Here is a 20,920-nt window from a genome sequence, read left to right on the forward strand (position 1 = left end):
ATGACAGACTCTAGGTCCATCCACCTCACTACAAATAACTCAATTTCGTTTCTTTTTATGGCTGAGTAATATTCCATTGTATACATGTGCCACATCTTCTTTATCCATTCATCTGTCGATGGACACTTAGGTTGCTTCCATGTCCTGGCTATTGTAAATAGAGCTGCAATGAACACTGGGGTACATGACTCTTTTTGAATTATGGTTTTCTCAGAGTATATGCCCAGTAGTGGGATTGCTGGGTCATATGGTAGTTCTATTTTTAGTTTTTTAAGGAACCTCCATGCTGTTCTCCATAGTGGCTGTATCAGTTTACATTCCCACCAACAGTGCAAGAGGGTTCCCTTTTCTCCACACCCTCTCCAGCATTTATTGTTTCTAGATTTTTTGATGATGGCCATTCTGACCGGTGTGAGGTGACACCTCATTGTAGTTTTGATTTGCATTTCTCCAATAATCAGTGATGTTTAGCATCCCATCCTTTCATGTGTTTGTTGGCAATCTGTATATCTTCTTTGGAGAAGTGTCTATTTAGGTCCCCTTAATGTTGTCAGATTATTCTTTTATTTTTCTCCTGAGGATGCTATCGTTTTTGTTTTCTCTATGTTTTCTAAATCACGTTTATTATTTCTGAATTATTTAATGATTTCTGTTGCTCTTATTAGTAGATCTCTTTTAGTATAATTCCTAGTGTCATGTGATTTTTAAAAATTTTATCAGGAATGCGATTTTTTTACTTTTAACATTATCTAGATAATCTATAATTTTGTGAATTTTATAAATGCAACAAAGGAGACGTTTTTCCCTTAGTTGCTAAACATTTTTAACCCATAATTACTAGAAACTATATATTTAATTTTCTTAGAGCCACTGTAGTAACAAGGGTGAAGATGTCTTTTGCGACCCTGAAGATGAATGGGAACCTGACATCACAAATGTTCCAGTGTCTTCATTTTCCAGAAGGAGGTGAGGACATTTGTGTTGCTGGCTTTCTTCCTTCTCAAAAGAACTATCTGTTGTCATGGTGGATATCTGGGAAGGGAACCCAGTATGTCACTGATCAAATTACAGCACCTAGGGCATTAGAATGTTTATATTCAGTTAGAATACGAAGAAATATCCTCAGTATTTTACCATATAAGTTTTAAGAACAACTTAGACTGGCATAAATCTCATTTCCTATAAAGATGAACAGTGTTTATTACTTTACCCTTTCTCAAAAACCTGGCATAGTCTATGACATTTGATTGTAAGCTATAGAGTTTGGAATGCCGTTAAGTTAGTCTGAGCGCCTCAGAGCACTAAATCACGGTGCTCGAGGACTCCTGTACGTGACGCGTGTTGCTTGTTGACTGAGACATGCAAGACCCACCGTCAGTGGCTGCTGCTTCTGCACGCCCCGGTGCTTAGGTTATAGCGAGGCGCATGCTGTAGTAGGAAGGCCTTCGTCCTGGCACTCGGTTAGCCCCTTGCTTCGGTTTTTGAGCAGGACTGCTGGCTGCCGTGTCCTGAGGATACGAGGATAAGTACAGAATACTCCCTGCCCTCCGAGACCTGGCGTGGAGGAAAGTTGGGGTGGGGCAGGTTGATGAAGACCTGACCCGAGGCTGGGCAGGGGCTGCGGAGGAGGGGAGGTCTACGGGCATCCGCGAGGCAGGATCACGGGCCTCGGTGGCTGGTGTGGGGTGACAGTGATGCGGGGCTGCAGGCGGGTCCTGGCCGAGCGACTAGGGGAGGGTGGTGTTCCCTGAGGTGGACGGTAAGGAGACTATTTTGGACGCGGTGAGTTTGAGGTTCCTGGGGGTCATCCAGGTGTACACTGAGGTCTAAGACTTTGTAGAAGGGATTCGGGAATTTTCAGGCTGTAAAGGTCAGTGGCGTTTCATCCAGCAGAAGCATCACCATAGATAGAACGTGTACTGGGTGCCTGCTGAGCAGAGTCTCATTCACCGCAGAACTGCTGCTCTCCTTACCCCCATTTGACAGGCGAAGTAACGAAGGGTTTAAAGAGGTAAGGCTCTTGTCCAGAGTCACCGGCCTCTCTGTGGCAGAGGGAAGAACAGCGAGTTTCTGGTTAAATGTAGTTTCAACTTCATCGCCTTCAGCACAGCTCAGAGTCCGTTTGGGTTCTAAACCTTTTTAGGCCTCTCTTGGTTTTGACCATGCTTATTTTAAACTCATTTGTATAAACTCTCCTCAAAGAGGTGGAACTACTTAATTACCTGTGACTTTTGCTTTATTTCCTGCATTCTAGCTGCTAAGCTAGAGTAAGAAATAGCCAAGACGTCGCGTTCACGTTATATGTTATGTACGTGGCAGCTCGTATCTCAAGCCGAAGGAAACACAGAGCGTGTGCTTTAAACAGACTCTGGGCTCCTTGAGTGCGTCCGCTGCAGGCTCGTGCTGTGCAGAGTCACAGGTCCCACCGAGTCCTGAGTCCTCGTGCTGGCCCCATGTGGCCGGGCGCCCAGGGCAGGACGTCTCGAGGCTTCAGTTTTCTCATCTGTGAGCTGGAGACAGGGCAGGGGCACCCGTGAGGAGCAGCTGCTTCTCCGGTGACCACTGTGGTCTCCGATACGGGACCGATGACGGTGATGATGCAGGGTTGCTGTGAGGGTTTGAGATCCAACCTTGTCCGTGGCTGTTCTGTGAATGGCAGTTCTTGTTATCGGGCACCTAATATGTATTGAATAACATGAAATCTTGGGATACAGAGAGGATATGATTTCTGATCCAGTTCCAATGAAAAGATAAGTGATATCTTTAGGTGATTTGTCCTGAGGACGTCAAAACAGAGGTGGGCTCTGGCACTAAAATGAGCAAACTCGTCCTGGAGTGGAATTGGGCAGATGGGGCCTGGGACACTTGCACCAGCCCAGAGTGGCATAAGCCTCCCAGAATTCAAACCAGCCCTACAGATTCATGAGAGTGTGGTTTATAAATTCCTTTAGATTTAAAAAGTACTGATTTCTTATTGTTTTATTATAAACAGGTATAAGTTTTGTGTACTTAGACGTGTGGATCAAATATGAGCATTAAGAATTAACATTAAAATTTTATCCTATTGAAGGTTAATAATTTACATCTTAAATCCCGCTGACTTTTAGGTTGATAATTAGGGAATCAACAGAAACTTAAATTGTTACTGAAAAATCAAAACAACATTTTCTAAGATTTCGAAATCAGGTGTTTTCATTTGGCAGAGATGTTTTTGAAAACTTCTATAATTTAAAAGTATCATTTTTTAAAAAACATGGATTGCTCTTGGTCAGAAACCTTGTGTATGAAGTTTCAGCCTTGCAAGAATGTTTATGACAGAATTGCAGACTCTGAGAATGCCTGAAGGTAATGGACTCTTAATTATAGAGCTTCTAGGCAATGATGTGCCACGCTTTTTCTGTGGTGAAATAGACCGGTTTGGTGGCGTATAAATTTTGATATGTGCTGTTGACAGTTAAAAGTAAAATTTCCCCTGATGTTAAGTAAAAATTCTTTGAAAGGAATGTGACAAGCATTTTTTAATTTGAGTTTAAACATTGTTTAACTACAGTTGTGTTGAAAGAATAAGTTTTCCTAGTTCAGACTTAATGGGATAATGTACGCTTTTCTTTCGCTACTAAGTAAAAAAACTGTAACCTGTGAGAATTGATAGTTTCTCTCCCTGTTGTCAGTCATAATTCTGTGTTTCTCTCGTAAGAATTCATGGGGAAATTTTATGTTTGAAACATTTAGGCGACTACAGATAGAATGCTTTTGTTTAACCATCTTTTCAACAAATAGCGTTTTTCTGTGAGTGGCCACCAGTATAGAGGGTCCTGTTAAGGAGAAGACGTCGAAGGTCCCGCTGGACTGAGGTCTGGGGCCCCAGCCTGACACACGGGGGCTGGAGCTGGGGTTTGGAGAGCTGGTCCATACGGGTGGTGATGCGGAAGCAGGGGGAGGCGTGAGTGCAGGGGGGAGGCGGCAGGCGGCGCTGCTGAAGGTCCGGTCGTGGGGTCGCCGCCTGCCTTGGGCCGCTGCTGCGCTTCCCGGTGCTGTGCTCTTCGCCCTGTGCAGCAAACGTTTACTTGAATTTATTCACCGGGACCATTTCCCTGCTTGAAACCCTTCCCAGGATAACTTGCTCAGGATCAGTCCACGCTCCCTTAGCTGGCATCCGAGGTCGGCCCCGGGCTCGCTCCGGGCGCCCTCCCGGCTCTGGGGCCGAGTCCTTCCCCCCGAGCGCCTCTGCAGCCCTCCGTGCCCTCATGACTTCCTGTGGACCGTAAGCGCCGTGAGCCCAGAAGCCCTGTTTGCTGTGTCTTAACCACAGTATCCAGAGCCTGTGAATAGTAGGCCAGCTGACCCTCGAACAGCACGGGTTTTCAGTAGCGAACACGGCAGGATTGGGGTTGGCTGAGTCTGCGGAGGTGGAGGAACCGCGTGTGCCGAGGGCTGACTGTGCGCCCCTGATCCCCGCCTCGTTCGCGGGTCAGCTGTGCATTTGTTCTATTCAGCTAATGAACTGTAGGGTTAGACTAGTACCTGAAAATAGTAAGTTCCTGTTCGGTGAACCAAATTAATGTAACCCTTGATGAAAAGATTTCCGTGGAAAACATTCTTGTGGACGTCCCTTCTCTTTGGAGAATTTAAAGCTGTGTCCTTCGCGTTTTCCCATGTGGAGTGTAGCCGCTAACCTCACGGTTTCTGTTTTTCCAGGAGCAGGAGCCTGATGAAGAACAGGAGGGTTTCCGGCTGTCTGCACGGCATAGAGGCCCACGCGGCCCAGGATTTGCATTCTTCACACTCGTCAGGTACTTTTTTCATCAGACTTTGTTGTTTACTGAGAATAGCACCAAGTCTTGTCTCTGCCACTATCTTGTTTCCTGTTCTTGTGCAAATCATTTCATCTCCTGGAAGCTTCCATTTCCTCTGTAAACAGGGCAGACCGGAGACCCCGCCCACTTCTGAAACTCTGTGCTCTGTGATGTATTCCAAGCCTTTAGTTGAGTGACTAGTTCAAATGTGGAAGTCGCGTGTTTGTTCAAAAACGTATGAGGATATTGTTTTCTTCTAAGTGAAAAAAGGCAAAGTGTAGAAGATTATGTATTACAGGATATCGTATGTGTGAGGAGGAGAAAAAAGATGTATACAAACATGCTTATAAATGAATATGCTCTCCCTGAAAGCGCTGGTTGCCCAGGGCATTTGGGGGATGGGACGGGACAGGAAGGAAGACGTCCTTTTCACAGCATATCCTTCGTTTTCTTCTGGATTTTATATAATATGCATGATTTGTCTAAAGCTACTTTAATTTTTAAAAGTTTAAAAGAAAAAGTTATAGGAATTATTCCACTGAATAATTATTTTATGCCAATATTGACTATGTTAATTTTCATAAGAAGGGGGGATACACTGTAATTTATATGTGTAAGTACCTGTAATAATTAAAATTACTGCCTGGTAGCAACAGACTACTGCACAGCAACAGAAAAGAACCACTGATTCGTACAACAACCCAGATGAATCCCGAAACACTATGTTGAGTGAAAGAAACTAGATGATAACGAGTACATTCCACATGATTCTATTTATAAGTAGTTCAAAAATAGGCAAAACTAATCTGTCGTGAGAGAAGCCGAGTAGTTCAGGTAGAATGGTGGGTCATGAGGGAGCCTGCTGGAAAGCGGTGGTGGGCGCGTTGCATGTGTTGATCTGAGCGGGGGTCGTGCGGGGTACACGTATGTAAAGACAAGCTGTACGCTTAAGATGTGCACGCCTTACACTTTACAGAATGTCACTTGTGCCTGAGTAAATGGAGTTTTACAATTACTCTGTAATGTAATAGTCTATTTCGATAAAGGTGTCAGTGGAATATGAGTAGCCATGAAAGAAATTGTATCTCATCTTGCCTTTAAAATAAAGACACTAGGGTTTCTTTTTTTTTTTTAAATCATAAAATTATCTTTTAGGAAGATAATTATTATCCTACTACTTGTTTAATATAGACTTTATGTTTACCAGCAAAATTAAAGTTTTTATATCTGCGGTAGCAACTTATTTATTCAGTATTATTTGAGAGTAAGATGTTTTGCAAAGGTACCTTTTCCAGATAACTAAACCTGTTTCAAGGGTCGTTTTTTTTTTTTAATTGAAGTATAGTTGATTTACAACATTGTGTTAGTTTCAGGTGTTCCAGGGTCATGTTTTAAGGGCCCTTTTTAAAAATTAAGATACAAGGGGAAGTCAGACATATAAGAGGTCTTTGCTTGTTTGCAGTTTTCAGAGAGGGAGCTGGAAACCCACGTGTGCATTTAGTGCGAACCTGCCCGGGGGGCTGCGAAGTCGGGGAGGACAGGCCTGCCAGCTTCGGAAAGTCGAGCCAGTGTCTGAACCTCTCGCCTTAGGGGCCGTATGTCGAAACCAGATTTTTACAAGTCTTTCTGACACGCTGATGCTGGACTTGGGGATGCATTCATAGCGGTGCCTCACTAAGCAGGCGTCACGTGGTTACTGTCCGTGGTGACGGGAGGGGCATTGCTGTCACCGTCACCCTGTAGTGACAGAGCTCTGGGCTGGCAGCCCTTTTCTCTTCCCAAATCAAGCTCCTGTCTCGGCTCTCGAATCTTAATAGTCCCCACCTGGTGCCTGTATTTTACTCTGCTTTTTAGTTTGCTGTTTCTGATGGCTTAGGGAGTAGAGCAGAAAACTAATCGTGCATATTAAATGAGAACCCTACTCACGTGTTAGCGTTCCGGGATAAAGTTATTTCCAGAGGCGCCAAATGAGCTCTTACAAGTTTTTCCGTTTACCTCTGGTTTGGACGGTGCTTCGAAAATTATGCTGAGAGCCTGTCTCCCCAAGATGTGATAGATGAACTGTAGACAGCTGTTAGGCTTTCACCTCTTTTGGTTGTAGGATACCTAGAGCAGGGGCTGTCACGGGAAGAGCTGCCGAGAGATCGTCCTTCTAATGTCGTTTGCTCTATTACTGCCTGCTTTTCCAGCTTATAAATTAATTAAGCTTATTTTACTTATATTTAATGTGTTTATATTATTTTATTTTATGCAACTGCCATTGTTTTCACCAATTTACAGTTCCTTAGGTGTTAACCAAAAAGTAAATAAAGAAGGAGGTTAAGCCAATGGTTACGTGGGATATTTGGATTCCCTGTAATCTGTGTCTGTAGCTGCTCAGCTATGGATGGATGCTGTTGAGAGGTTGATGGATTCTTCTGTGGAATTGTGTTTTCCGCTTGGTGTATGGAAATAAGGGTGTCTTGAAATAGGAATAGCCTACTTGGAATGTGTGACCAGTGTTCTGTAGCCACTTGCACTGATGGGTTTGTTTGCAAGTACTGTCCCTGGAAACGAGGCTTAAGGTGGCTGTTTTCTGTCGACACAGGCTTCGTGGGGAAATCAAGCCCCGCGTACCCAGACTCAGCAGAATCCTTTCTTCCCGGGGTTTGCAAGGAATTGATTGGCTCATCATTAGAGCTTCTTGGACAGAGTGATGACGAAGAAAGCACTGTGGCGGACAACTTGATTAGTAATTTCCTTAGAATCCACGACGGGGTACTTGCCGTGTCCAGAGCTCATGAGGACCAGGACGAAGACAGTCCGAGTAACTGTAAGCAGCCCCTGCCCGCCCGCTCGCGAGGACCGTGGTCCCCTGCTCTGTTTTGCGTGGCTTTGCCACCTCTGTCATGCGGTGTCCGACGTTACAGTGTCTTCACGCGGATCAGACGTGAGCTCTCGTGCTTGGGGGCCACTTCTTCTCATCACTTTTCTTCTTCTTTCGAAGTGTTCTCTGATGGAGCAAACCAGTCGCTCGCTGTGCAGGTGGCGAGCGCCTTCGAGCGGCTCGTGGTGCTGACGAGACACTGGCTGAGCGGTGTCCCCGCCGGGGCCGGCGCGGGGGCTCCGCCGGCCGAGCTGAGACGGGAAGTGAGGCAGCTGGGAGGCTGCTTGCGGTTGTTTCTGCAGGTAAAGTGATCTCGGGTTTTCGCTGGGAGAGCTCATCTGTTCAGCAAGTGCTTATCGACTCTCTCCTGTTCGCGTCTTGCCCAAAATTCGACCCTTAGGATCTTCAGAAGCCCTTTCTGTGTTGAAATCCCAAGACTGTGGATGTTGGATGATTGATTGACGGCACCGAGACTCCCCAGGGCTTTCTGCGCGCCGGGCACTACAGATGTTAACTCCTTCAGTCCTCACCGCAGCCCCGGACGTGGGCACTGGTGTTGTCACCCTTTTATCGTGAGGAAGTGGAGGCCAGGGAGGGTGTGTCCACTGTTCACAACTAGTAGGTCGTAGACTTGGGCCCAGGTCGCCGCGGGCCCAGCGTGTGCTCCTGCCCCCCAGGCCGCACTGCCCTCCACAGGGGCTGCCGGGAAGGGGGTCGGGGTCTCGCTCTGGTTACGGGTGGGGCTTCAGCGTGCGGTGAGTTAGTCACAAGCCTGCTGGCACAGGGGCAAGGAAAGTAATCTTGTTTCCCTGTTTACCTGAAGTCAGATAAGATGAGGCTTGGCTGTAGGAAGAGGTAAGGTGAAAGCTTCCTTTCTCTCATGAAATCTGGAGGCGGGCTTGGTGGCTGCCTCGGGACCCCGGTTCCTTCCGTGCAGCTCTCGGCTGGGCCCCGAGCGTGGCCCCAGGCTCTGTGTCTGCCGCGTCCAGGGCTCCAGGGAGGGTCAGCGCCCGGGATGGAAGAAGGGGCCTTCTTTTAAGGAGGTTTCTGGGAAGTGCATTTTTATTCTGGCAGCCGTGTGACCAGGGAGCCCTGGAGGAGGAGGACATGGGGGCTGATGCTGGAGAGACCCCGTATCTGCTGATGCCCGGACCTCCTCCGAGAGACTCCGCACGTACGAGGGGCCAAGGCAGAAACCCAGAGGGACAGGCTTTGTAGCAAAGTGTTCTAGATACTTGGACAGATCCTGTAGTGCCTCCCAAGACGTTCCAGCCCTCCTGCTCTAGTGGATGCTTAGTTGCGTCAGATGCCTCCTGGGAGGCTCTCTTTATTGACTGACTGAACGTACTGGTCCAGTGTTGAAACTAGACGTCTGCTTTCCATTGTCCATTATTCTCCCCTAGGAGGTCTTTGTGGGGCTCCCCGAGACCTGGCCACACGTTCCTCCTATTAGCTCCTCTGATAATAACCCTGTACGTTACCCGTTATGCCGTTTAATGCACCGTGCCAGTGTGGGCAGTGAGCTCTCGGCAGGTGGACAGAATGTGGTGTCCTTTCTCATGAGGGCTCGCTGTGTGATCGATGCTCGGTTGGGTCCTTGTTATTGAATTAATTATAAACTGACATTGGATGAAGGGTCACTTTGGATATATGTCACGAGGAAACAGAGTAACCATCATAAGGAGGGTGGGCTGCAGGCCGGTGGGGACCGGGGGCAGGGGCAGGAGGGCTCGGACAGCACAGGCCCTGAGAGCGCGGGCCGCAGGGTCACCCCCGGTCGCCTGGGCTCCAGCCGTGTGGAGGCGGGAGGGCTGGGTGACTCGGTCGGCCTCAGATTCTGGAGGTGGTGCAGGATAGGAAAAACCAAACCCAACCCACCGCTGGCATTTGCAAGTCCAGTGTGTGAACCGGGGCTGGATTAGGTGTGCGTGTGTCCTTGCAAAGACTTTGTGACTCTCCTGTCCCCCACCTAGAAAGTGAAGCAGCAGTGCCGACCTGGCGAGGCTGCTGGGACGGTCAGTCAGTGGGCTGGTGTCCCAAGAAAGGACCGCAGAGGAGCTGGGGTGGAGCGTTCTCCCGTCTCTTCCGTCTCGAGGAAGAGCACTTTGACCGTAACTTAGGGCTGTGGCCTGTTGCCCTGTGAGAAATGCTTTCCATAAGGAATCAGGACGGAGAGGACAGGTGACCTGGAGGGAGGTCAGCTGAGCTCAGGAGACGCTGAAGTTCAGCTGGCAAAACTGGATTTAGGAACTAGACTCTGCTCAAGTGTAGCTTGAGCGTCCTTACCTTGCAGTGATGCAGGTAGCATACTCCAGGAGGCAGACCCAGGAGGGGTGCCTGAGCCGCCCTCCCCGCTCCTCTGGGGGACGTGGGGGAGCCTTTCACTTGCAGGGTTTCAGGTCTTCCCTCCCCCTTCCCTCCCCCTCCTTCTCCTTTGCCCTCCCCACCCCCCATAATAGGAAGTGTCCTGGTTACCCATCCGTCACTCGGCCCCGGCACAGGGAGCGCTCGGCCGCCGTCTCACGTCTTGCTGCTGCCTGCTTGCCTTCCGTCTCCTGTTAGTGCAGAAGCTCTCTGAGGGCAGCCTGTATCCTAGTCGTGTCATCACCGTCAGAAGCTATGGGATCGCACGTTGTCTGGTTCCGATCAGACTTTGATGAAGCACGGTCACTGTATCGATGAATGCAGAATCCATTTTCTTCAGACTGGTCTTCTTGTTCTTACCTCCCCTGGTAATCTCATGTATCCGATACCCTGGTCCATTTTTATCTTACAGGGATGCTCTTCAGATATTTCATCAATGGTGAAAGAGGCTCAAAAGCAAGTGATCCAAATTGTACACCAAGCCATCAAGTACGCGGGGCAGTTAGCAGCTCTTAGCGGGGACCAGCTGCGCTCCCTGGAGAGCAGCGACTGCGGGGCTGCCAGCCTCCAGGTAACTCGGCAGCGTTCGTGATGGAAGGCTTCATCTCAGGGCACGGTAGAGGCTTCTGATAGTGGTGTCACTAAGCAGGAGAAGTGTCTGATTTTCAAAGCGGCACATACTTTACTAGTTTAGCAGGAGATTGGAAGCTGTTACAGTCTCAGTGGTTCAATGTACCTGACGATTTGGGATCCTCACCGTGCCTTCCGGATCCTTGGCTTGATGGTAGCCGTCTGTTCTGGAGGGTGGGAGCTCAGCCAGCCAACGTGAAGAATGTAATTACGTTTGCATGTAATTCTAGAAAATGTGTATTTGCTTGCTTTAATTATTCATGCTACTGAAAACATAATATTGTATTAAAACGTTCTAGCAACACAGTGTCCTGTCTAAGAGGATGAACATTCTTTAACATATAATATGTGGAATACAAAATTACAGACTGGCTAATTTTTTTTCCTTATGCACCGTTAGTTCTTATTCTAGCTTATGTTGAATTAATCAACTTGGAATGTATTACAGTCCTAAAATAAGCAGAAAATATAACTTAATTATTTGGTAATTTAAAAAGAATATAGAACTTGAATTTGCCAGTTAACGCTTAAAAACTTTTTCTAGGATGATTTCATGGGTGCTATTTGTGATGGTGTAGGCTTGGGAATGGAGAGTCTCCTAGATTCTGGACTGGAAAAAGCAAAAGAACTTGAGCGTGAACTCCGAAGGCAGAGTCCCCAAGATGAGGTAAGACGAACAAGGGAATGTCCTGTATAGTACCAGCCAGTACGTAAAGTTGGTTTTTAAAAATAGTTTAACTCAGTCAGTGATTGAGGTTTTTATAAATTTATATATTTTAGCTTGTGTGGGATTGTTTTTTACTGAAGAGGCTGTTGACGTCGTCACTCATGGTGACATTTCCCAAGTTACACCTGAGTCACTGCAGCCCCTTTTGTGGCTAGTGCTTTGCGGGTCCTGCCACGGCTGCGGCTGGTGCCCGCCGGGATTCAGCCTGGGGATAAACTCTGAGCGGACGGAGTGTGTCAGCGACCCCTAGTGGCCACTTTCCGCTTCTCTTTTTCTTCCTCGTCTTTGTTCAGGACTCTGCTCTTCCACTTGAGAATGGAAACTACCATTTATCGATCCACTGTCTTGAACAAGGGGAGCTCACATCAGTTGTCTCGTATCAAGATATAGGACCAAGGGAGATGTGGGTGGCCTCCTGGGACAGGCCTGCCCCTACCTCCTCCAGCTGATTCATGTCAGAGCACAAAGCCAGTGCTGGCTCGCGGGGGGGCTGTGAGGACAGGCTGGATCTCGCCACAGGAGGACCTGCGTGTGTGACCCGGCTCCGTCACCTTCCAGCAGTTGTTTACCGAGTCACTCGGTGTCCTGACCCTGTTTCTTCACCTGTCATGTGTGATAACACCCGTGGCACAGGTTGTGAGCCGTTTACTTATTAAATAACTCCCGGTAGCAGGTACTGGACCAGGTGTTTACACGGAGTAGAGGCGACCCTCACTCACCACCTTGCGGGGGGCGGCGGTTACTGCCGGTCCCATGGCTTCACTGAGCCGGGGCACCTGGTCGCCCTGAGTCGGGGTCTTACGTTCTACCTGCTTGACTCCCACAGTCAGCCTGCCACGTGGAACTCACTGATCACGCACCAGTCTTCTCTGTCGAGAGTTTGTATTAGTGAGTCGGGGATTCGGAAGGTAAAAGTTCAAACCTTGCGACAGTGGCTTTCAGGTTGGTCTGTTCTAGAATCTTGTTGTAACACCTGTTGTTAGAACCACATCTGAAGGAGCTCCCCGGGGACGCTCGGGTTCCTGAGGTCACCCACGCGGGTGAAGATTTACGTACGTGTTGGTGATCTGGGAAAGGCAGTTGCATGGAGGACTGTCGGCTCCCACCCCTCTGGGTGGTTGTTTACAGGAAGGCGGGGAAAGTGAGAGTTCTTTTTTCCTTTTAGGGAAACCTTTGCATTGGTGTATTTCTAGCTCCCTTAGCTGAGGGGAAGCTTCTCGTGTGAGCCGGAGGGTCTCCCCGTCCTTCCGTCAGGTGATGGGGCTTTATCTCTGCCCAGAGCAGCTCAGAGCTGGGAGACAACTGATGCTGAGTTGCTTCCCCAGGTCCTGGGTAGCCTTGAGCAGCCGCCTGAGCCTCGGTTGTACCATTTACAAGGTGAGGACGCACCACGCTCACTTCCTAAAGCTGCTCTGAGCATCCTACGAGAGTAAGAACAGCGCACAGGAAATCCTAACCGTAGACACTCTGCTTGCACTTTCCTGTCTCACTTTGTGTCTTGTTTTGTTTTTAAAATAAACACATTCCAAAGGAGCTCACGTTGCCACTGACTCAAGGTCTGTGGGTCTGATTGTGTCCGGGGGACGTGAAGCTGATTTGGGTTCCTGGATGCGGCTCTGCAGGCGGGGCGCTCCGCCAGCGCAGCTGTCGCCGGAGCCTGACTGTGCCCTGCAGCGGTGGCGGCCACGTTCATCACTAACACTTTACTTACCACTGTTTGCAGAGTAGAATTTCTGCTGGCAAGGAGTGCAGACCGGTGCAGAGTAAGTTAATGAACAGTGCAGGTGGAATAGTGCGTGTGGGTGTGTTTAACGGGTGGTGAAGCAGGTGCAGGTGTTGGCGCTGGTTTTTTTTTTTAATGAATACTTTTTTTTTTGAATTGTATTTTATTTATTTTTGTATACAGCAGGTTCTTATTAGTTATCCATTTTATACATATTAGTGTATACATGTCAATCCCAATCTCCCAATTCATCCCACCACCACCCCACACCCCCGTGGCTTTCCCCCCTTGGTGTCCATACGTTTGTTCTCTACATCTGTGTCTCTGTTTCTGCCCTGCAAACCGGTTCATCTGTACCATTTTTCTAGATGTCACATATATGCGTTAATATACGATATTTGTTTTTCTCTTTCCGACTGACTTCACTCTGTATGACAGTCTCTAGGTCCATCCACATCTCTACAAATGATCCAATTTCGTTCCTTTTTTATGGCTGAGTAATATTCCATTGTATATATGTACCACATCTTCTGTATCCATTCGTCTGTCGATGGGGGCGCTGGTCTTGCTTTGAGGAGATAAACAGCTAAAGGGTCAGGCCCCTCGTCACAGAATTGATGGGATCTGCATTTCCATGTGGACCTCTGCTCCCACCCCATCCTCTCCTTTCCTTTCTGCAGAAGGCCACAGCTGTGTGCTCACGGCGGGGGTTAATTTATCGTATTCTTAAAAGTTAAACTCATAAGAACCTACAGAAGGAGAACAAAATATCTGAAGAAATACAAAATAGGCTCAGACATAAGGCATTGGAGTTATATTTTCAAGCTGGAGTCAAGGCGGAAAAAACAGAATTTGGGTGGTCTTTTTTTTACCACGGAGAGGAAATTTGGGTTAGACCCAGGGAAGGGCTCTGTGGGAAAAGCCAGTTACGTGCTTCAGCAGCTCGCGTGGCGGAAATGCTGCAGGATGCGCCTCCAGGACAGAACCAAGCAGCACAAGCAACAGCTTAGAATGGGGGGGAGGGGGGAGGGGGGAGGGGGGTCCCACCCGGGTTCTGACCTAGGCCTTGGGGTCTGGTTCCGTGTTGTAAAGTGAGGACAGGTGCGTCTGCAGCACGGGGCTGTGGTGGAGAATCAACTGAGCATCAAGTAGTAAAGCACGTGAAAGTGAACTGGCTCAGACAAAGATACGTGCTGTGTGAGCTCGTGTGTGTGTAGAATCTAGAAAGCCCGAGCTCACTGAAACAGAGGTGGGGCGGGGGGGAGTGGGCCGGGGGGCAGGAGGTGCAGACTCGCAGCTGTAAGGTAAACGAGTCCGGGGCTGTGACGTGCACGGTGATGGTTGACAGTACTGTGGTGTATGTTTGAACGCAGCCGAGAGAATAGATCCCGAAAGTTCTCAAGAAACAAAATCGTGTAACTGTGTGAGGCGACAGATATTAACTAGACTTGCAGTGATCATTTTACAGCACATACAGGTACTGAATCACGCTGTACACCTGGAACTAATACAGTGTCGTATTATCTCAGTTTATCTCAGTGAGACTGGTGAATGCATAGAAAGTTCTGAGAGTGTAATATTTTTCTGGACACATTAGTTATCTACCCCCTTCCAAAGGAAGTTTTGGAAATTTCTTTTCTATAAATATTTAAGTAGACAAATGCTGTTACTATAGCAAACATCAGAGGGTATCCACATTTAATGTAGAATCTGTGTGTGATTTCTTTTTTTAAAAAATTTTAATTAATTAAATAATTAATTTATGGCTGTGTTGGGTCTTCGTCTCTGTGCGAGGGCTTTCTCTAGTTGTGGCAAGCGGGGGCCACTCTTCATCGCGATGCGCGGGCCTCTCACCATCGCGGCCTCTCTTGTTGGGGAGCACAGGCTCCAGACGTGCAGGCTCAGTAATTGTGGCTCACGGGCCTAGTTGCTCCGCGGCATGTGGGATCTTCCCAGACCAGGGCTCGAACCCGTGTCCCCTGCACTGGCAGGCAGATTCTCAACCACTGCGCCACCAGGGAAGCCCCTGTGTGTGATTTCTTTAGAAAGAAATTCCACTTATATGATTTAGACACTTCAGTCTCGTGACTACTAGACGAGAACTCTTTTCCCTGGCAGATCCCATGGAGTTCCAGGGTTTTTATACTTCTAAATAGTTATTTGTATAACAAAATATTTTAACTTTCTCTATAGGTTACCAAACAGATGAAAGCTAATGCCATAGGATTGATTGAATCCCTTGAAAACCTCTTTGCTGAGTGGAAAACAGTAAGAAAAGCATTAAATTGTTTTTAGGTTTAATTTTGTTTAGTGTACTTCATTTGGTTCCAGCATGGATGTGTTTATTTCAGTTTCTGTCTTTAGCCAATGACTCCTCTGTGCACATTTAGTAGAAGCAGGTACAGTAGCTCTCAAGCTTCTTCCTCTTGGCGTCCTAGCTTACTAGGTTTAGCGATGGATAAAATACTTGACAGAAATTGAGTAGTAGTCATGTGTTTTATCTGTTTCTTCCTGCTACTGGCTTAGTAACTGTCAGCTTCTGCTTGAATAGTCAGCATAGGCTAAAAAATTGTGTTTAATAATCAATATGCTCAAAGATTTTAAAATACAGGCAAATTAGATAAATTATTTTATTCTCATGTCACAGGTAAATAGAAAAATATTATAAGCTAAGTATATAATCAGTGTGTTACAAAGGAGAGAAATTTTTGTGGCTTGAAAATGTTTGTTTAAATAAAATAAACGGGAGATGTAAAGTTGAACTCTTAAAAATTAAATAAATTTATCTTTTATGATACTGGATAATAAATGGTAGGTACTGCTGTTTTATTTCATTCTCATGTAATAGGATATTGGACTTTGATTTTAAATTATTTTAAAAATTTTATTTCTTTTGAAAACAATAACTGTTAATATTGTATTGTGGTCTGGCTTCTATCAGTAGAAGTGAAGCACTGGTGAGGAAATTAAACTCATTGTCTTTCTTGAAGATAAAATTTTGGCAATTAAAATCATTTTGAATAAGCCTTACTGCCATGTAACCTATTGTATATTTTTTAAACTATGAACTTTATCTACACAGAAAAGCTTCAGAACTCAAGTACAAGAAGAAAATTCTGGATACCAAGATTTGAAGAAGATGCTTAATTTTGCCCCAGAATTCTTGAAGTTAAAACATTGCTTAGAGCAAACTATTCAAATTATTATTTCTGCGCTGAGAGGTATATACTGCAAATGGGATTTACGGTTAATCAGAATTTGACAGTTTGAGGAGTCTCAGACATCTTCTCGTTTCTAGCCTGATTCATTCACTGGGGCCTGCTCAACGCTCCTTCACTGACATTAATTACCTGTAGGAACTTGTGGGATTGAATTCCCACTTAACATCTGTAAGTTCCTCTGCCTCAATTACTAGATCCTAAGAGGCAGTTTGCTTATTTAGCAGATAAACTGAATAATCTTAAGTGGTTTGAAATTGCCTTGAGGGGTCACTTTGGCTTAAAGGACGTCTCGAGTCCATCACAGCACTCACTACGTGGTGAGGAATGCCGAGGGTGACCGCCTTTCCCTTCTCCTTGCACAGGGCGCCGCGGCCACGTAGCACTCCTCCAGGACTGTGTCCAGAGTCTCTGCAGCTCGGCCAGGGGTCTCCACGGTGACCGAGCCCGCCACAGGGAGCTGGAATCTCGAGCCACCTCACTCCTCTTGGGTTTTGAATTTGAAGAAAGACCTGGTTTGTTGGGACCCTGGGAAGCTTGTGATCAGGATCTCAGAGCAGCAGGACGAGAGCAGCGTGAGCCAGACAGGCCCGGCCCCCGGAGGACCCGAGGTGTACCCAAGCGGGTGTATGAGCTCCCGGGCCCGGCCCCGGGGGGCTCAGAGCAGGGCGCGCTGCCCACCCAGGAGGGCGCTGGTCGGGGGTCTCCCGCCGCTGGAGAGCAGAGCGACCGCTTCACAGACCTCTAGTCTGTGGGTGGCCTCCTGTTGGGCGTGGACATATACACGCAGTGGATCCTGATTTCACATGCCTGCGTGTGCACCCGGAAGTTTCCCAGCAGACCGTTTAAAACAGGTATTTACCATGTTGGAACTTTGTGGCAATAGGATGGAATTAGGAGTTCAAAGCCAAGTGAGCGGCCCTTCCTCTGGTTTTCCATCGCCTTGAATTGGAAGTGTTCATCTTTGACGCTGGCGTGCAGGCTCCGGTTGGCTCACTAGCCTGTCGGTAAAGGGTTTTTGTGCTGATTGTGGTGATTATAAGTTATTTTCCTGTGAGTGGAAACTTTTGTGCCTGTATCTATGCTCCCCTGCAAATAGCAACGATGAGTTTTATGGTGAAACTGCTAAAACAAGTCTAACCAGAGCAGCTTCACTTGCACTGGTAAATCTAAAGCTCTTTTCTTGAAGGATTAACTGGCTGCTATTTTGAATAGTGTGTTCAGGACACAGTTTCCTGTTTCTTTCCAAATTATAAGTAGCTTCCTAAGTATAGTATAGTTTACATTAACAATGCGGCTTGCTGGCATACTAGTTACTTCATTATCTGTTGGGGGCCATATTAGGGGCTGTGCGAGTATCATTTCAACCAATTAAATACTGCCAGAAGCACACTTGACGGTTGGATGAGGTTGGGAGACCAGAGGCTGGGTCTCTTCTTGATAATCCTTGTTTGATAAACGAGCAATGAGAGTTTGTACGTGATTTGATGAAGATTAAAGATCCTTACTATATCTCACAGCTTAAAAACCCTTTATCTACAATCAGGTAATAAAGATGATATTGTACTTCAGGCATCTTCCATTAAGGAAATAGTTTGACATTTTTGACGGCAGAAATGTATGTAAATTGAAGAGATACACAGTGACCTTGCTTGGGTGATGTCAAGCATTTCTTGGAGAAGAATTATTTTAACTAACCTGGTCCTCCCCTCTGCCCTTTTCACTCGCAGACAGACTGCGTGCCTGGCACGGCTGCTGGGAGCCAGCTGTTGGTGCCAGGGCTGAGTGTGATGATTTTCTCATTAGGCGGAGCTTGTTCTGACACAGTGACCAGTATTTATTTGCGGTATTAATGAACCGTGTGTTTTCAGGTGCTTTAAAATGGTGCAGTGTAACAAATGTGCTTTTGTTTTCTTTTTTCTTTTATTTTTGGCATTTGAGCTTGTATTCTTTCTGAGGTTCCATATGTATTTGTCGTAGCTGATGCTCTACCAAGTGGCACTTTGATATGAAGTTTTACGAAGAGTAGGTGTACGGACAAGGATCCTCTTTGAAGATCTTCTTAAAGTATTAGTTTGGTGGGTTTTATCTTAATTTTCAGTATTTAATCTTTACTTTTGCTTTCTAAACTCATGACTTCATTGGTCAGAAACCATTTTTTTATTGTCTTTGTAAAATTTTGTATATACATATATTTATACTCTGGCTTGTTACATGATATTTGAACCAAGGGTGGAAAATACATTTGCTATTAGAATCATGTGTGCTAACAAGACACATTATAATAAAGGAAATGCCTTCAACAGGTCTCGCCTCTTGATCTCAGTTCTCGCTCCTGTTTGTAAAGTTAGTGTCTGTCATCCTTTCCCATCACCAGTCACAAGACCATTGTCATTGTGCCTACAAGGTCGCCCCCTGGGGGCACCTGCCACGTGTAGACGGTCACCGTTTCAGAGACAGTCTCACTCCTCGCCTGCCTTCCCCACGCCTCCGTCACCCGGCCGGACGCTGGCCCCACTGCCCTTCCTCCATGGAGCCGCCCGTCGGCCCCTTCCTCTCCATCCCCGAGGGCGAAGCTCGGCCAGGAGGCCGCTCGTGACCCACGTCACCCCCCGGGCCCCCTGCTCCGTTGTGCCCAGCGCCCACGTCCAGGAGACTCTTCTTCAGCCTCTGAGCTTATCTCCTCGAGTCCTCCTCCCCAAGAACAAGCGATGCCCAGATACGGCGTGTGGTGTTTAGTCCTATAAACACCTCCCAGTGTGCCACCCGCTCCGGGCCGCCCAGGGGGCCCACGCGTCCAGCCTCCAGGCTTTGGCCAACTTGGAAAGCATCCCTCCTTCTCTCCACCTCGTCTAGTCCTGCCCGTCTCTCAGATTCTGGAAGTCTCTCAGCCATATTAACTGAACGCTGGTGACGTGACGGGCGGGGCCCTGTGACGCTGAGGAGACAGCAGCAGAGGCCCTTCAGGAGGAGGACGACAGGTCACCGCAGCAGTGACACGGTGTGGCCGGTGCCCCGACGCGACGGGCAGGAGGCTCCCCACCCGAAGGCTGAGACGAGCAAGGTCGGACCCGGGACAGCGGGGCAGCAGAGGGAACCGCATGTGCAAACCTGCAGGACGGCGGGGTTGGGGCGCAGCCATTGGGGCTGAGCGGGGGGCTGAGCGGGGGGCTAGGCCAGGAGCGTCCTCACAAGGACATCAGGAGAGGCCTGGCCCCTTAGCAAGGCCCTTGCGTGGTTTTAAGCTGGGAGGTGATCTCAAATTTGGATTCTAGGAGCATCCCTCTGTGTGGGGGGTAGAGCGTGGGTTGGAACGGCTGGGAGGTGGTCTCCAGGACGCCTGGACCAGGGTCACGGATGCAGCTGGAGACAGTGAGTGGGTCCTAGAAAAGTTCGGGGGGGAAAACGGACCAGACTTGGTGACCTGGCGAAGGGAGGACCAGGGAACAGAGGGAAAAGCCTGCTGTCCAGACGTTCGGCCTGAGCAGCCAGGTGGGGTGGGTACCATTGACCGGGGTAGGAAACTCCAGAGGAGGGTGCGTGGGGAGGTGGGCTCGTGCACCACAGCTGCTGTGACAGGTACCACAGCCGGCAGCTGAAACAGCGGGAACTTAGTGTCTCCCAGTCTGGCGGCCAGGGTCCAAGTTCAGGTGTCAGCGGAGTTGCTTCCTCCTGAGGCTGAGAGGGAGGATCTGGTCCAGGCGCCCTGCGCCCCCCTCCCCTCCCCAGGCTTGTGCATGTCTGTCTCCAAATTTCTCCCTTTTATCAGGATAACAGTCATATTGGATTGGGGCCTCCCTTAATCCTCTCACTTTTAACTTGATTATCTCTGTAGGGACCCTCTCTCCAAATAGGGTCACATTCTCAGGTGCTGGAGGTTAGGATTTCAGCATATAAATCGGGGGGTGGGGGACACAGCCCAACCCCTAAGAGGAGCTGTAATGAACTTAGACTTTGATCTGTTGATCTGAGTTCTCTGGACACATCCAAGGCGTGGTGTCCAATAGGAAGTTGAAAATATGAGTCTGAAGCGTGAGAGGGTTTATGGGTCTTTTATATTTTCATGCTGTGGTGTGTCTTTCCCTTTTTCATATAAACCTCATCGCTCCAATCAGTAGGTATGTTGCCTGATGGGAGTTTAGTGAATCATTTAATTCTTACAGTGGCTTTATCACGTAAACATAAGCACTCAGCCCCATTTTACAGAAGAATGAACAAAAAATTTTGAGAATTTGAACTATTTGTCCAAAATCACACAGGGAGAAATAATTAGAATTAGGCCTCAGATACAAGTTTATAAACTCCAAATATCACACTTCTTTGTAAATCTCAGTAGATGGAGGGGTAGAGGGAGGAAGAGAGGCTTGGATGATGAATAGAAGGAAGAGTGGATGGTTGGATGGATGGATGGATGGATGGACGGACGGACGGACGGACGGACGGACAAGTGGATGGATGGATGGATGGATGGGTGGATGGGTGGGTGAGTGGGTGGGTTGGTGGATGGATGGATGGGTGTGTGGATGGACAAGTGGATGGATGGGTGAGTGGGTGAGTGGGTGGGTGGGTGGATGGGATGGGTGGATGTGTGGGTGG

General features: G+C 47.8%; 1 protein-coding gene across 7 annotated transcripts in view; it reads left to right on the top strand.

The window, feature by feature from the left end:
* Positions 1-18,631, top strand: part of KIF14 (kinesin family member 14) — a 51,886-nt gene extending 33,255 nt beyond the window's left edge. For 6 of the 7 annotated variants that reach the window (XM_082393976.1, XM_082393973.1, XM_082393978.1 and 3 more), the window contains 9 exons: positions 866-966; positions 4,699-4,793; positions 7,384-7,608; positions 7,783-7,964; positions 10,439-10,597; positions 11,201-11,323; positions 15,300-15,374; positions 16,189-16,327; positions 16,690-18,631. In XM_082393976.1, the coding sequence (XP_082250102.1) occupies positions 866-966; positions 4,699-4,793; positions 7,384-7,608; positions 7,783-7,964; positions 10,439-10,597; positions 11,201-11,323; positions 15,300-15,374; positions 16,189-16,327; positions 16,690-17,072 (1,482 nt within the window). In that variant the 3' untranslated portion in view covers positions 17,073-18,631. The remainder of the gene's footprint in view (positions 1-865; positions 967-4,698; positions 4,794-7,383; positions 7,609-7,782; positions 7,965-10,438; positions 10,598-11,200; positions 11,324-15,299; positions 15,375-16,188; positions 16,328-16,689) is intronic. The other variant, XR_014245177.1, reaches the window with a different exon arrangement.
* Positions 18,632-20,920: the final 2,289 nt, after the last annotated feature.

Source organism: Balaenoptera borealis (assembly GCF_965194805.1).
Source record: "Balaenoptera borealis genome assembly, chromosome: 1".
NCBI classification, from domain to species: Eukaryota; Metazoa; Chordata; class Mammalia; order Artiodactyla; family Balaenopteridae; genus Balaenoptera; species Balaenoptera borealis.